At 36.9% G+C, this 13873-nt stretch overlaps 1 protein-coding gene across 2 annotated transcripts in view; it reads right to left on the bottom strand.

Annotated features, from left to right (window-relative positions):
* NUP37 (nucleoporin 37) overlaps positions 1-13873 on the bottom strand; it is a 47119-nt gene that overhangs the window by 18262 nt on the left and 14984 nt on the right. For both annotated transcript variants that reach the window (XM_075551092.1, XM_075551093.1), the window contains exon 5: positions 9557-9651. In XM_075551092.1, the coding sequence (XP_075407207.1) occupies positions 9557-9651 (95 nt within the window). The remainder of the gene's footprint in view (positions 1-9556; positions 9652-13873) is intronic.

Below are 13873 nucleotides of genomic sequence, written 5' to 3'. Positions count from 1 at the left end.
TTTTACTTTTCCCTCACCAATCTGGATGCTTTTTATTTTCCATCTTTGACATTTTGCCCTGGTTAGAACTTCTAATACAATATTGAACAAGAGTGGTGAAAATGAGCATCCTGTCGGGTTCCTGTGGTCAAGGAGAACGCTTTTCCATCTCTCTGCTGAGAATAATGTTGGCTGCTGGTTTTGTGCATATGACCTTAATTATGTTGAGGAGTTTCCCTCTATTCCTATTTTGTTTAAAGGTTTTTGTTTGTGTTTTTTTAATCAGGAAAAGGTATTGGATTTATCAAATGCCTTTTCTGCATTGATTGATACGGTCATGTATTTCTTTCCCTTCATTTTATTTTTGTGGTGGAACATGTTGATTTTCTAATACTAAATCTCATTTTAATTTTTTTAAATGGTAACATTCAACAGAAATTACGAATTTATCACCGTAGTGAGAAACTCTGAGGTCACTCTAGAGGAGACTTATTAACATCTTTTAAAACTCATACACATAGGTAAGATTTTTGAAAGATGGGAATTGTGAGAACTTTTGTCACATTTAAAAATAAACCCAAAATTAAACGCCCAACTGCAAACAAATACCATCTGGTAGTTTTCAAACAGATCATATGGAATGATTTCATCTTCAAGGAATTCAGAGTAAAAAGACTTTAACTTAACACAAACATCAGTAATACTACTCAAGAAAATATTAGCATTACATTATTTCCAAGAAAAATACAACTTATGATTTTTCTATGTGCTAAATATTAAAAAGCTAGAAATGAAGGAAAATTCTCCTTAAAATAAACCTGAAAAATGTTTTTGGATATGGTTCTCATTTATATACTTCACTTACTACAACCACATGAGGGCCACAAAAAGCAAGCTTAATTTACTACAAAAATGGACATGGCAACAAACCTTATTAAGTACTAGTTTTGTATTTTATTTACAAGGACACATAAGAAAACCAAGAGTTGAATACTGAGTGTCATCACCAGTACACAATCATATCAAGTTTTAGAAGATTAATTTCTACCTCATTAAAATCAAAATAGGCCTGAAAACAAAATCAAGAGGTTTTAGTAAAATGTTTTGGACAATCCTCAGAAGATATAGAATCCTTATCTACACAGCATGACCAAACAAAACAAAGTATCAGTTTTATCCCATCCTTAAAGCTCCTGTAAGAATGATCCCATAACTTATCTTAATTTAAAACGTTAGGAAGACATTAGAGGGAATTGAAAGGATAAACAGCAGGGCACCTCATTATTATTTAATTTTGATATTATAATAGGCGATAGATGTATTTTTCATTTTACTTTGTAGCTGCAATTTAAGCCTACCTTGAGAAGGTTCTCAGTCTCCTTCCTCTTTTGGTTTCCCTGAAGGGCAAGTTTTAGCTAGGGCACAGATCTTGCGATTGCAGAAAAGCTGGGCGGGGGAAGGGGACAGACTCTACCTGAATGATGGGCCAGTAGACTCTCCAGAGTACATAAACAGATAATACTGAGAACAAAGCCTTAACCAGTAATGTGGTAAATAGAAAATTCAATTTACATTGTTCTTCCTCTTATAATAAACAAACCCAAACAAAAAGCTAACTTATTGGCTTAGTGAATTTCTCAGGTAATTTACTATCTCCTCACCCAGCGATTTAGTTATAATCCTAAAAACAGCAACCCACGCCATTCTCTAGCTCTGAGACCCCACTCTTCTCCAATCCTTTAAACAAAATCTCCGCAGCTAGTACATGACAACTACTGATGGCTCATCTTTTATAGACAATGCCGACGGCATATTCTATGCCACTTATTTTCATTTTAAACTCAAAATTCCTTGGTTGCTGGAAGCCAATTTTCTCTCACCATAAATTTTCATCTAATCATTTAGAAGGATTCCAAGGGAACAGGAGGTGGCAAAGGGCTTACTTGTGATATTCCCTGGAGTTATAGTGAGCACCGTGTCTTCCGTGTCCCGCAAGCACTGAATGTTGGCCATACTAAATGTGCTTAATAAATATTTGATCGGACTTGTTCTTACAGAATGGTACTGTTTCTAATATACAAGAACATTGTTATTTGGCAATGACCAGGAATGAAATGTTCTGTATTAGTAAGTTTTTTTAAACAGTAAATTTAACCCATTAAATACATAAACACTATTTTTACCTTCTTTTGTAGGAGAATAAATTTCTTTCTACATAAATGTGATTATATTTGATGATGCCAGGCTATAATTACAAACAAACAGTTTCCTGTGTATGTATGTGTATGCATAAAGTATGTATATACATGTATGTATGTATGATGGAGATATAGAGGGACGATAAAGGAAACAGAACAGACCATGATGCCGAATGGATATTAAACATGATTTGCTTGAAAAATTCCTTTCTTAAACACATCTCCTGTCAATTATGTTTCTTGTTAACTGCACCATTTTTATAAAGATGTGGTGACAGCTACATAGTTGCATTCCTCCTCTCACCTGCCCGGTCACTAAGCACACGCCACACGTGTCCTCTTCCAGGTCTTGTGGTGAGTTCTAAGGTAGTATGGCCGGCAAAATACTTTCATGGTGAAAAGGCTGAAGTACTCTACTTCAGAATAATTTTTTATCTCTTCTAGAGAACCCCGATTCTCAGCAGCACTCAAAACTTGTGTCACTTAGGATTCTCAGACCTACTTAAGTGTCTTGGACCTCCCTTTCCTTTTGTTCCCAAAGTAACCTGGTAACCAGGTTTGAAGACAGACCAGGACACCTTCATTGTAAGAAGTGCTAGGGTGTTTTGGGAAAAGTAGCTTTAAAAATTATAAATTCTTCAAGAGCAGAAGATGGTGACATCTAAAGATACAGCTTTATGAATTTTATTAGACCTTAATCAGTATCAAATATTAATCATACTTTCAAAATAAATCTACACGACACATGATTCTACTTAATATGCTATATTTGTTCAATAATACACAAAGACTAGGGCTTCTTTAAGGGCCTTGAAAGTACAAACCAATGCAGGACAGTAATCCTTGTCACCAAACTGCTCTGTAACCATGAGAGGCTACTGTAAGCACACATGAATATCTATAGTTTCCTGTTTGTGTATGGACACCCATAGTATGTACCATGTTTGATAGTGCTTGGTGACACACTGTTATTATCTAAGTCACTGGTTTCAACACCTAGGCTACTGCTAACGACGGAACTGTGCTTTTCCAGTAAATTTGTTAGAATCCTAGCGCCTGTATTTAGCATATAGTAAGGTGCTTCATAAAATTCTTACTTATATTTACTTATTAATATCGAAGTCTACTTTAGGAAAATATCTTTGTCATTCCCAGAGAAGCCCCAAACGGTTCTGAGAATGTTGTTCACAGGCTTAAAAATAAACGGAAGATTATAGTTACTAGCACAGTGCCTGGCATACAGCACTGCTCTTGTTAAGTGGTCTCCATGCGCTTCTGACTCATGAGACCCTACCTACAGCAGAACAGAACACTACATGGTCCTGTACTACCCTCACCATGTACATTGGAGCCCATTGTTGCAGCTCCTGGTGCATCCACCTGGTTGAGGGTCTTCCTCTACTTTTACCGATCATCGATAGCTTACCAAGCATGACACCCTTCTTCAGAAACTGGTTCCACATGACATGTCCAAAGGACTTGGGACAAAGTGGCACATAGTAGGCACATCAATTTATCTATACTTATTTTTAAAAATAAGATAAACAGATGAGCAATTTGAAAATTCTAGAAGAATCAGAGATTTTATTTAGTAGTCAAACTTACATACTGGTATAAATCAGAACTAACTTTATTTAGCATTTGGCAATTTTCATTAAAATGCACACATCTCTTCAATCTGTTCAGGTGCTATGTTGTTTTGAAATGGCTTCCGTAGAGCCACAAATCTGCTAATTGACTCTACTATCGTGTTTCTCTCTAAAGTGCCAAACGCAAGCCTAGAAAACAAGAAAATATTCGGTAAACGGAATTTACTTTTTAAATTGTGACTGGGCCAGAGAAAAAAATTCCTTTAGCCCTTCTTATAAGGAACAATAAGTATTGTAGGTCTGCTTCTGTGTTAATAGTTTCTTTGGTAAAAATTTGTAACAATGAGATATTGTTAAACCAAAATATTTTACACCTGACAGTTTATTAGCCCTTAAAAAATTAACATTCAAAAAAAAAAAGAGGACCTGATGCAAAGGGCTTAAGTGGAGAGCAAATGCTTTGAAAATGATTAAGGCAAAGAATGTACAGATGTGCTTTACACAATTGATGTATGTATACGTATGGATTGTGATGAGTTGCATGAGCCCCTAATAAAATGTAAAAAAAAAAACATTCACCATTTATTGTTAAAGTACACAATTCAGTGGCATGTAGTACATTTACAGTGTTATGTAACTGCCATCACTATCTGGCGCCAGAACACTTCGTTACCTCAAATGGAAATCTCATACCCACTGAGTAGTCACCCCATCCTCCTCCACTGATCCAATCACAATCACAACCTGCTTTCTGTCTGTCTGGTTTTGCTCAGTTTGGATATTTCATGTCAAAAGAATCATGGGCAATCATTTGAACTTGGCTTCTTTCATTTAGAGTATTGCTTTCCAGGTTCAACCGTGTTTAGCCCGTGTCAATGCTTCAATCCTGTAGATGGATTCCATTTATGGACATCTCACATTTTGTTGAATGACTATCGCTGGAGGGGGGTTTGGATAGTTTGTAACTTTGCTTGCTGTGAATCATGCTGCAAGGTGTGCGGGGGTATATACTGAGGATGGGTCATATGATAATTCTATCTTTAACTCTTAAGGAACTGCCAAACCATTGTGCACGCCAAGGACACCATTTCCCATCCCCACCTTTAAAGTAGGAGGGCCCCGGTTCCTCCGCATTGCCATCACGTCTTTGTGTGTGTGCGTATTATTCTAACGAGTGCTAAGTGGCATCTTAACATGGTTTTTATTTGGAGTTTTGGACTCATAATGCTGTGTCTTTTCCTTTTCAATTGTGATTTGAGTGAAGGTTTACAGAGCAAATCCGGTTTCCATTCGACAATTCATGCACTTTTGTTTTAGGCCATTGATTGCAATGCTCACAATGTAACCATACTTATGTCCCTTCCTCTCTGGACTTGTGGTTTCCCTTTGTCCTATCTCTTTTTACTTTCTGAACTAAGCAGTGGGGAAAATGCGGTCATTCAAACCATTTGGATTAAATGGTCTGGTCTTAGGGTCATGGAAACTGATGTTCACATAGGGCATTCGACTAAATGATTGATTTGCCTTCTTCACTCCTCTCCCCTCTGGTTAGGAAAGACAAGTAACTGCATCTTACATCGCTGCTCAGGAGCCTTAGGAACATCAGAATGGGATGCATGAGACTGTCTTTGTGACCTAGGCTAGGCCATAAGATGCGGGTGTCCCTTGAGACCACGTCCTGAGTGTACATTGCTTATTCTTATTCAGTTGTACAGGACTTTATATATTTTAGAAATAAGGACCTGATCAGATTTAAGATTTGCACGTTTGCTTCTACTCTGTAAGTTATCTTTCCAGCTTTCTTAATAGTATTTACTGAGGGACAAAGTTTTAAGTTCTGACATAATATATCTTTTATGAGTATGTGCGTACTTGTATCATATCTAAGAAACCACTGTCAAGTCAAAGGTGATGAAGATTCACCTCTAATGCTGTTTCTAAGAATTTTCCAGTTTTTACTACACACACTACTTAGAAACCACCAGCCGCTCCATGGAAGGTTTTCTACTGCCGTAAAGCTGTTAGTCTTGGAGACTGGCGGGGGCATCCACTCTATGGCAGTGAGGGCTTTTCTGGGGGGGAGGGAGGGGGAGAGGGCGAAGGGTTATTTTATATTTGTGTTTTAAGAGATATTGGTCTATGGTTTTCTTGTGACATCTTAGTCTGGCTTTATAGTACTAGGGTACTACTGTAAGCCTCAAGGAATGATTTATGACATAGCTCACCTATTCTATTTTTTTTGAAGTATATGAGAAGAATTGATGTTAATTATTTTAAAAAACATTTGGCAAAATTCACCGGTGAGGCTATCTGGGTCTGGCTTTTCTTTGCTTGGGGGCATTTGATTCCTAATTCAAATTTTCACTTGTTATAGATCTATCCAAAATATCTATTTATTCTCATGCCAGTTTTGGTAGTTTGCATGTTTTTAGAAATTTATCCGTTTCATCTAGGTTATCTAATTTGTTGGTGTATAATTCACAGTATTCTCTTATAATCCTTTTTAACTTCCATAATTCAGTAGTGATTTCCCTACTTTAATTTCTAATTTTACATTTCTGAGCATTCTTTGAGTCTTTTTAGTTAAAGTTTGTTAATTTTCCTGATCTTTTCAAAGAATCACCTTTGGTTTCACTAATTTTCTTTATTTTATCTATCTCTGGGCTAATCTTTATTTAATTTTTTCTTCTGTAAGCTTTAATTTGCATTTCTTTTTCAAGTTCCTTAAGACATATAGTTTGGCTACTGATTTAAGATCTGTCCTTTTTTTGTTGGTCTGTCTTCTTTTTAAATGAAGGTATACTATACATTTCCCTCTAACCTCTGCCTTTACTGTATTCCAGTGGTTTTAGCGTTAGTCTGTATCTGCCACATTTTCTAATTTCTTCTGTGATTTCTTTTTTGATTCATTGGTTTTTAAAGGGCAAGTTATTTAATTTCCACATACTGTAGATTTATAGTTTTTCTCCTGTTATTGATTTCTAGTTTTATTCCATTAAGGTCAGACAAAAATACTTAGTATTGTATTCTCTTTCAAAGTATTGAGACTTTTGTGGCCTAACAGTGGCCAATTATAGAGGATGTTCCTTGCATACTTGAGAAGTATATCTTACCAATACTGGCATGTTCTAAACATGTCTGTGGTGATTTATAATGTTGAAATTTTCTATTTTATTGCTGATCTCTGGCCTTGTTTTACTTCTATACATAAAAAACATTCCTACTGTAACACATCCATTGTTTCAAATTTGATGTTTCCTCTTCCACCAACATGGAGACCCAGTCTATGGGTGGCCTGACTTTAGTATGGCTAGAGTTGTGATTCATGGGATGGAAATGGCCATCTCCTCTGTCCACATTATGCAGTAACTGCTATGAGGATGGTGTCTTTATAGGCATATCTTAGAGATACGATGGGTTTGGTTTGAGACCAATGCAATAATGAGTGCATCACAACAAAATCTATTTATTTATTTAAAATATTCTTTATTATACTGTATAGTTCACGTTTACTAACATTACATTGTACAGGTTCAATGGCAAAGAGATGGGGAATTTTTCTCATTCTAGGAGGGAGATTATATATCCACTAGGCAATATCATCAACAGTCTAGCAAAATGAGATATTAGAGTACTGAATTTTCTCTAAGTTAAATTTATTCACAGGATTTACTCTGAAGTTAATGAGTTCCTATGTTTTAGAGTAACTATGGCCTTTCTTTTATAAAATAATAGTATTCGTAGAAACTACTAAACTTTAACATTTTTACTTGAGATAACCATTTGGCAACTCTGTATCAACTGTCAAAGTGTTTGGAGAACTTTAATAATCTACAAAAATTTCAGTCTACCTGAAGAAAATGTATAGATAGCCCACCCTGGGCAACTTATGGTCTAACTGGTTCATTATATGGAAGCTATTACATGCGTTGCACAGACACGGATTCCCTCCTTTCAGATTTAATTATTCTAAGTTACTCTGATTAGGAACGTTCATGTTTAGGGAACCCAAATGCCATTGTTTGTTTCTAGTGATCTGATCAAACTTTTGGAGACAGAAAAAGAGAGATTGATTCTTCTATATGCTGAGGTATAAGAAGAAAGCGACGTTAGGACTGGAGGAAGAGTTAATTAACAATTTGTGATATTGTGAAATAACAACATTGCTTGCCGAAAGCCAACAGGAATTTCTGATGAAGATAAAAAATGACAACGTTCAGAATACATTATAGCTAAATATAAAAAACCCCCACAAAAATCCTCACAACTGGACCATTAGAGAACATCAAGATAAATGGAGAAAAGACTGAAGTTGTCAAGAATTTCATTTTACTTGGATCCATACTCAATGTTCATGAAAGCAGCATTTAAGAATTCAAATAATGTACTGCACTGGGCAAATCTATGGTACAAGACCTCCTTAACGTGATGAATTGTAAAGCTATCACTTTGAAGAACAAGGCGTGATCCTCGCCAAGCTATTTTCATTCACCCCCAGATGTGAAAATTGGATAATGAAAAAGAGGATTGCAGAATTTATGTATTTTGATTATTGTGTTGGCAAGTAATACTGAAAGTACCACAGACTGCCAGAAGAATTATCTCTTTGAATTATGTCTTTGAAGAAGTACAGCCAATGTTCCTTGGAAGTGAAGGTGGCAAGACAGTCTCACTTACTGCCAGTCATATGCGTTGTGAAGTACAGCACCAGTGAAAAAGAGGAGGAGCCTGAATAAGATGGATTGACACAGTAGCTGCAACACTGGGCTCAAAAACAACAATTGTAAGAAGGGCACAGGATGGCACTGTGAATCCCAGCTGTTTCTATGGCACTCGTCAACCACACTCTGCCTTTACCATAACAATGGTCCCATTTACACCCAGGAATTAGCAAGGGAGGGTCTCCATACAAACTTGGTCTCAGAGTATCTGGGGGCCCTTTCAAAGGTAAGAATTCTCAACACACAAGGATCTTAATATCCTGTAAACCTTTCCTGCCTCTGATATGAAAATTTTAATAGATGGTAAATAGAAAAAACGGTCCATGAATCTAAAACTCTAAAAAAAGGGTAAGCTATCTCAGCAGTATAATCAAAGGGCAGTTAACAGTTTTACTTCCATGTGAAAGCACACGATTTAATGGCTTTCTAAGAGCACAAGTGCTAACAAATGCTGATGATCTGACAGTTTTATCACACGTTACAACAATGCAACAGGATCAGAGGAGTGTGGTTTGGGGGTCACAATACTTTTATTGCCAAGGAAGGAACCTATATTCATCTAATGACTGATTCATTCACTCCTCACTCCCCAGCTTCTTTCTTTCTTTAAATTTGTTTTCCCCCCAGCTCCTTTCTACCTCTTAATTCTTGCTTTTCATCTTGTCCTTCTGTATCTATCTTATGTTCATGATCAAACACTAACATCATGCAGGATTGTGAAGTAACCTCTTAATATATGGCAACTGTTTCTAATTATCCTCTTGACCTTGTCCAGTACCGGAGAATTTAATCCAACGCAGATTTACCTTTCACAAACAAGCAGACCTCGAGACAGAGGCAGAAAGAAACCCAGGAATTTGCCATGGAAGTTTCCATTTACTAATATGAGAACATAGCTTATAGGCTTTGAAAATCATGTTTGTGTTATACCTCACACATATTTAAATAAATATGCCTCCTTTACAACATGTTGTGGTGTTTATGTAAGTTACATTTCCTGTCCTTTACAAAACATAAGCTTCATTCAAATGAAATGGAAATTGAAAAATGTGGTTGTAACATAACATACCTACAGGTATGGTCATCACTCACACTGGCAATTTCTTGGCCTTCTTTGGGTTCAAACACCAAACCATTAATAAAATCTGAATGACCCTCAAAAACCTGACATAAAGGAGAAATGTTAGTATTATAACAAATAACAGAAAAATAACCTAGAACATTTTTACCTATTTTTACTTAAATGCCTTACCATTTTCACTGCCTGCTTCTTTTTCTATAAATATTTCTTAAGCAATCTGTTATTTTAAAAACATGATTCATACACCCACTTTACTCAAAAATTTATCTTGGAAATAAAATGATTATTAACCACATTGCTATTAGCTTGATCTTTCTTTTCTAGTATGCGTTTCTTAGAAAAACACACTCAATTTTTCCTTTTTTACTGTACCTGTCCTGAAATCACCTCATTTCTCACTTTATCCCTAAAGTTTAAATAAAAATAAAGCTAAGAACTCATTTTTACAGGTTCTGAGGAATCCCTCTCTGCTTTCCTGTGTATACTTTGTGCTCTACACTCTTACTACTACTTAAAAATCACATGCAAATTGGACACCATCTTTTCTGTTTTCATCTATTTGTCCAGGGTGGCTGCCAACACTGGAGAAGCTAGTTAAGTCTGTTTTGTTTTGTTTTTGCTAGTTAAGTCTTGAGTCACAAACCACCCAGAAATGTTTCAGCGACAGAGGGAGAACATTGGAAGCTGCAAAGTGGAGGATAATATGAACTGGCAAAGTCCAACTGTCTAATTCTACACAGCAATCAGGCGTTTCAATACTTTCTTAGATGTCTTTCTTTCTCATCTCTCTTCTTTCCTTTTATTCTTTGCTCCTTCTGCCCTTTCTGTTGTTCAAAAAGGAATTCAGGTTTGTTTTCAGTTACTAGACTAATAACCAGTGTGTTGCTGTGAAACTGAGAGCTAGGTCACTGGAGGTTCACATACAAGCAGGCTCACTCAAGTGAACATGTTTCAGCAGAGCTTCTAGACTCAGAATGCAGACGAAGAAGAAATAGGCTGCTCACCTCCGAAGGCAATTCGCACTGAAAACTCTATGGATGGTATTGAAACATTGTCCGTTACTGAAAGCCTAATGAGCACAAGTACAACATGTCAGAGATCCGGCAGGTCAGAAGGCACTCAAAATATGACTGAGGAAGTGCTGCCTTCTCTATGTAGAGTTAACTGTGAAGATGCAGATGGAGTAAATTGAAAGTTATTAAAAATGAAATGGAACGCATAAAGATTGATGCTCAAGGTGTTAGCTGAAATGAACTGGCACTGGCCATTTTAAGTCAGAAAGTCATACGGCTTACTATGCCAGGAATAAGACCAACACGAAGAAAGGGGTTGCATTCATTTTCAAAAGGGACATTTCAGATCTATCTTAAGCTATGATGCTGTCTGTGACAGGATAGCGTTTGCCTGCAGAGAAGGATGCCTAAAGACTAAACCATTATTCAAATTCATGCGCCAAGGACTAAAGCTAGTGATGAAGAGATTGAAGAATTTTATCATATTCTGCCTAGATTTGATCAACCAAGCCACATTAGTAATCATTGGTGATTGGAATTTAAGAGTTAGAAACAAAGAAGAAAGTACAATATTTGAAAACATGGTCTTGGTGATAGAAATGATGTTAGAGACTGCAAGATAAAATTTCGCAAAACCACGGACTAACACATAGCAAGCTACTTTTCTCAACAGCACAAAAGGTGACTATATGCATGGACTTCTCCAGGCAGAATACACAGAAATGAAATTGAATACATCGGTGGGAAGAGACCATAGAGAAGCTCAATGTTAGCAGCTACTATCAGGTCAGGGACAGACTGTGAGTTGAAGTTGAAGAAAATGAAAGTAAATGCATGGGAGCCAAAATACAGCCTTGAGTCTATCCCACACAAATTTTGAGAATATTGCAAGAACACACTGATGCATTGAACACTAATGACAGAGGACCTGTTGAGCTGTGGGAAGACATCAGTAACATCATACACGAAGAAAGCAATCAGCCATTTAAAAGACGCAAGGAAATTTCAAAGGGGACCTCGAGAAGACAAAGTCAGACACTATAATGAGATATATAAAGACCTAGAGTTAGAAAACCACAAAGAAGTACAGTTTTTAAGCTAAATGCTTTAATTTTTATTTATTTTCTTTAAAAAATCATTTTATTGAGGGCTCATACAATTTTTATCACAATCCATATGTACGTTCAGTGTCAAGCACATTTGTACACTTGTTGCCATCATCATTCTCAAAACATTTTCTTTCTACTTGAGCCCTTGGTATCAGGCTCATTTTTTCCCTTCCTTCCCCAACTCCTCTCCCTCACAAACCCCTGATAATATATAAATTATTATTTTGTCATGTCTTACACTGTCTTGATGTCTCCCTTCACCCACTTTTCTGCTGTCCATCCCCCAGGGAGGGAGTTATATGTAGATCCTTGTGATTGGTTTCCCCACCTTCCCCTTACCTTCCTGGTATCATTACTCTCATTATTGGTCCTGAGGGGTTTATCTGTCCTGGATCCCCTGTGTTTCCAGTTCCTATCTGTATCAGTGTACATCCTCTGGTCTAGCCAGGTTTGTAAGGTAGGATTGGGATCATGATAGTCAGGGGAGGAAGCATTAAAGTACTAGAGGAAAGTTGTATGTTTCATCATTGCTATACTGCACCCTGACGGGTCCATCTCCTCCCCACGACCCATATGTAAAGGGCTGTCCAGTTGCCTGAGCTCTGGGTCTGGGTCTCTGCTCCACATTCCCCCTCATTCACAATGATTTGATTTTTTTGTTCTTTGATGCCTGATACCTGATCCCAACAACACCTTGTGATCATACAGGCTGGACATACTCAGTTTTTTTTTTAACGTAAAGAATTGAAGAAAAAGTTCAAGCCACGAGTTGTAATATTGAAAGATAATATGGACAAAATATTGAATGGTGAAGGAACACCAAAGAAGATGGAAAGAATACACAGAATGTATTAAAAAGAACTTAATATTCGACCATGTCAAGAGGTAGCATATGAGCAAGAACCAATGGCACTAGAGGAATAAGTCCAAGATGTACTGAAAATATTAGTGAAAACCAAGGCTCCAGGAATTGATGGAACATCAATGTGGGAAGAGACCATAGAAGCTCAATATCAAGCACATCTTAGATTAACCAATATGTATATATCAAGCACCTCGTATACAGCAGGGGGCACAATTCTTACCGTGTTTCCCTTCCCTCCAGACCCCCAGTTTATGGAAGGGTTTATAGCTTATCTTTGTGTTTTATAACATGAGTTAAATTTTTGCTTTGCCAGGAAGTCATTAAGATAAAATTGTTTTATAATTAATGTGATGCAATTTCAATGTAAATCGAGACCTGTTTATTGTAGCAAAGACACATACATACTCCCGAGTTTCGGCACCCCCCCCCAAAAAAAATACATACCCAGGGCCTACCATGTAGCCAATTTTGCTTTAAGAGCATTGACTGTATTTGCACAGCCGATGCTCGTCATCTGATGGGATGGATGCGATGACTACCTCCATGTTACAGGTTAGGGAGTGAGCACAGACTGAGTCCCACGACTCCTACTCTGAAGGTAGAGCTAGCTTCAAACCCACGTGGTCTGGCTCTTGCTTCTCTGTTAACTACCGCATATACTCTAGTATAAGGTGAGTTTTTCAGCACGTTTTACATGCAGTGTTTGTGGTAAAATTAGGTGCCTCGTTGGATATTCAGGGTGGCTTAAACTCGAGTACATATGGTACTTTGAAATTTAGCCTCTCATTTTTCAGTACTGATTATTAATACCCTTGAAATTCTGAATGTTTGATGTGTATTATCCTTACTAAACTCAATCATGAATTTCTATTTCTCCTCTATTTACTATGCTTGCCTAATTTAATTAATAGATGGCATCAGATTAATAATCTAAAGCTATTACTAGCAATCCAGTTACTATAGCCTAAAATAAAGCAAATAAGATCTTACGTTACATAGCTTAAATAAGCCAATTTAAATGGAAACAAATCCAATTTAAAATGCAAAAACACAAGAAACATATACACACAAAAAACATTTCTACAAACACATAGAAATCCTTATGAAACAAAAATATCAAGTGTGAAGCTATTCTTTCTCATCATATCCTACCTCAGGAAATGTTTCTATCTCTGTGCTCTTTGATTTATTCCACACCATGTGCAAAGCCAGTGTTGGCGTCCTGGAGGGGCTCGAGCAACAGGAAGGAAGTCTGAAGGGTAAGAGCAGCACTATAGGGTGAATATGGGGTAAGGTTTCCAAATGAAAGTCCGGTGAA

Source organism: Tenrec ecaudatus, chromosome 6 (assembly GCF_050624435.1).
Source record: "Tenrec ecaudatus isolate mTenEca1 chromosome 6, mTenEca1.hap1, whole genome shotgun sequence".
In the NCBI taxonomy this organism is placed as follows: Eukaryota; Metazoa; Chordata; class Mammalia; order Afrosoricida; family Tenrecidae; genus Tenrec; species Tenrec ecaudatus.
This window is presented reverse-complemented; position numbering and strand designations above follow the sequence as displayed.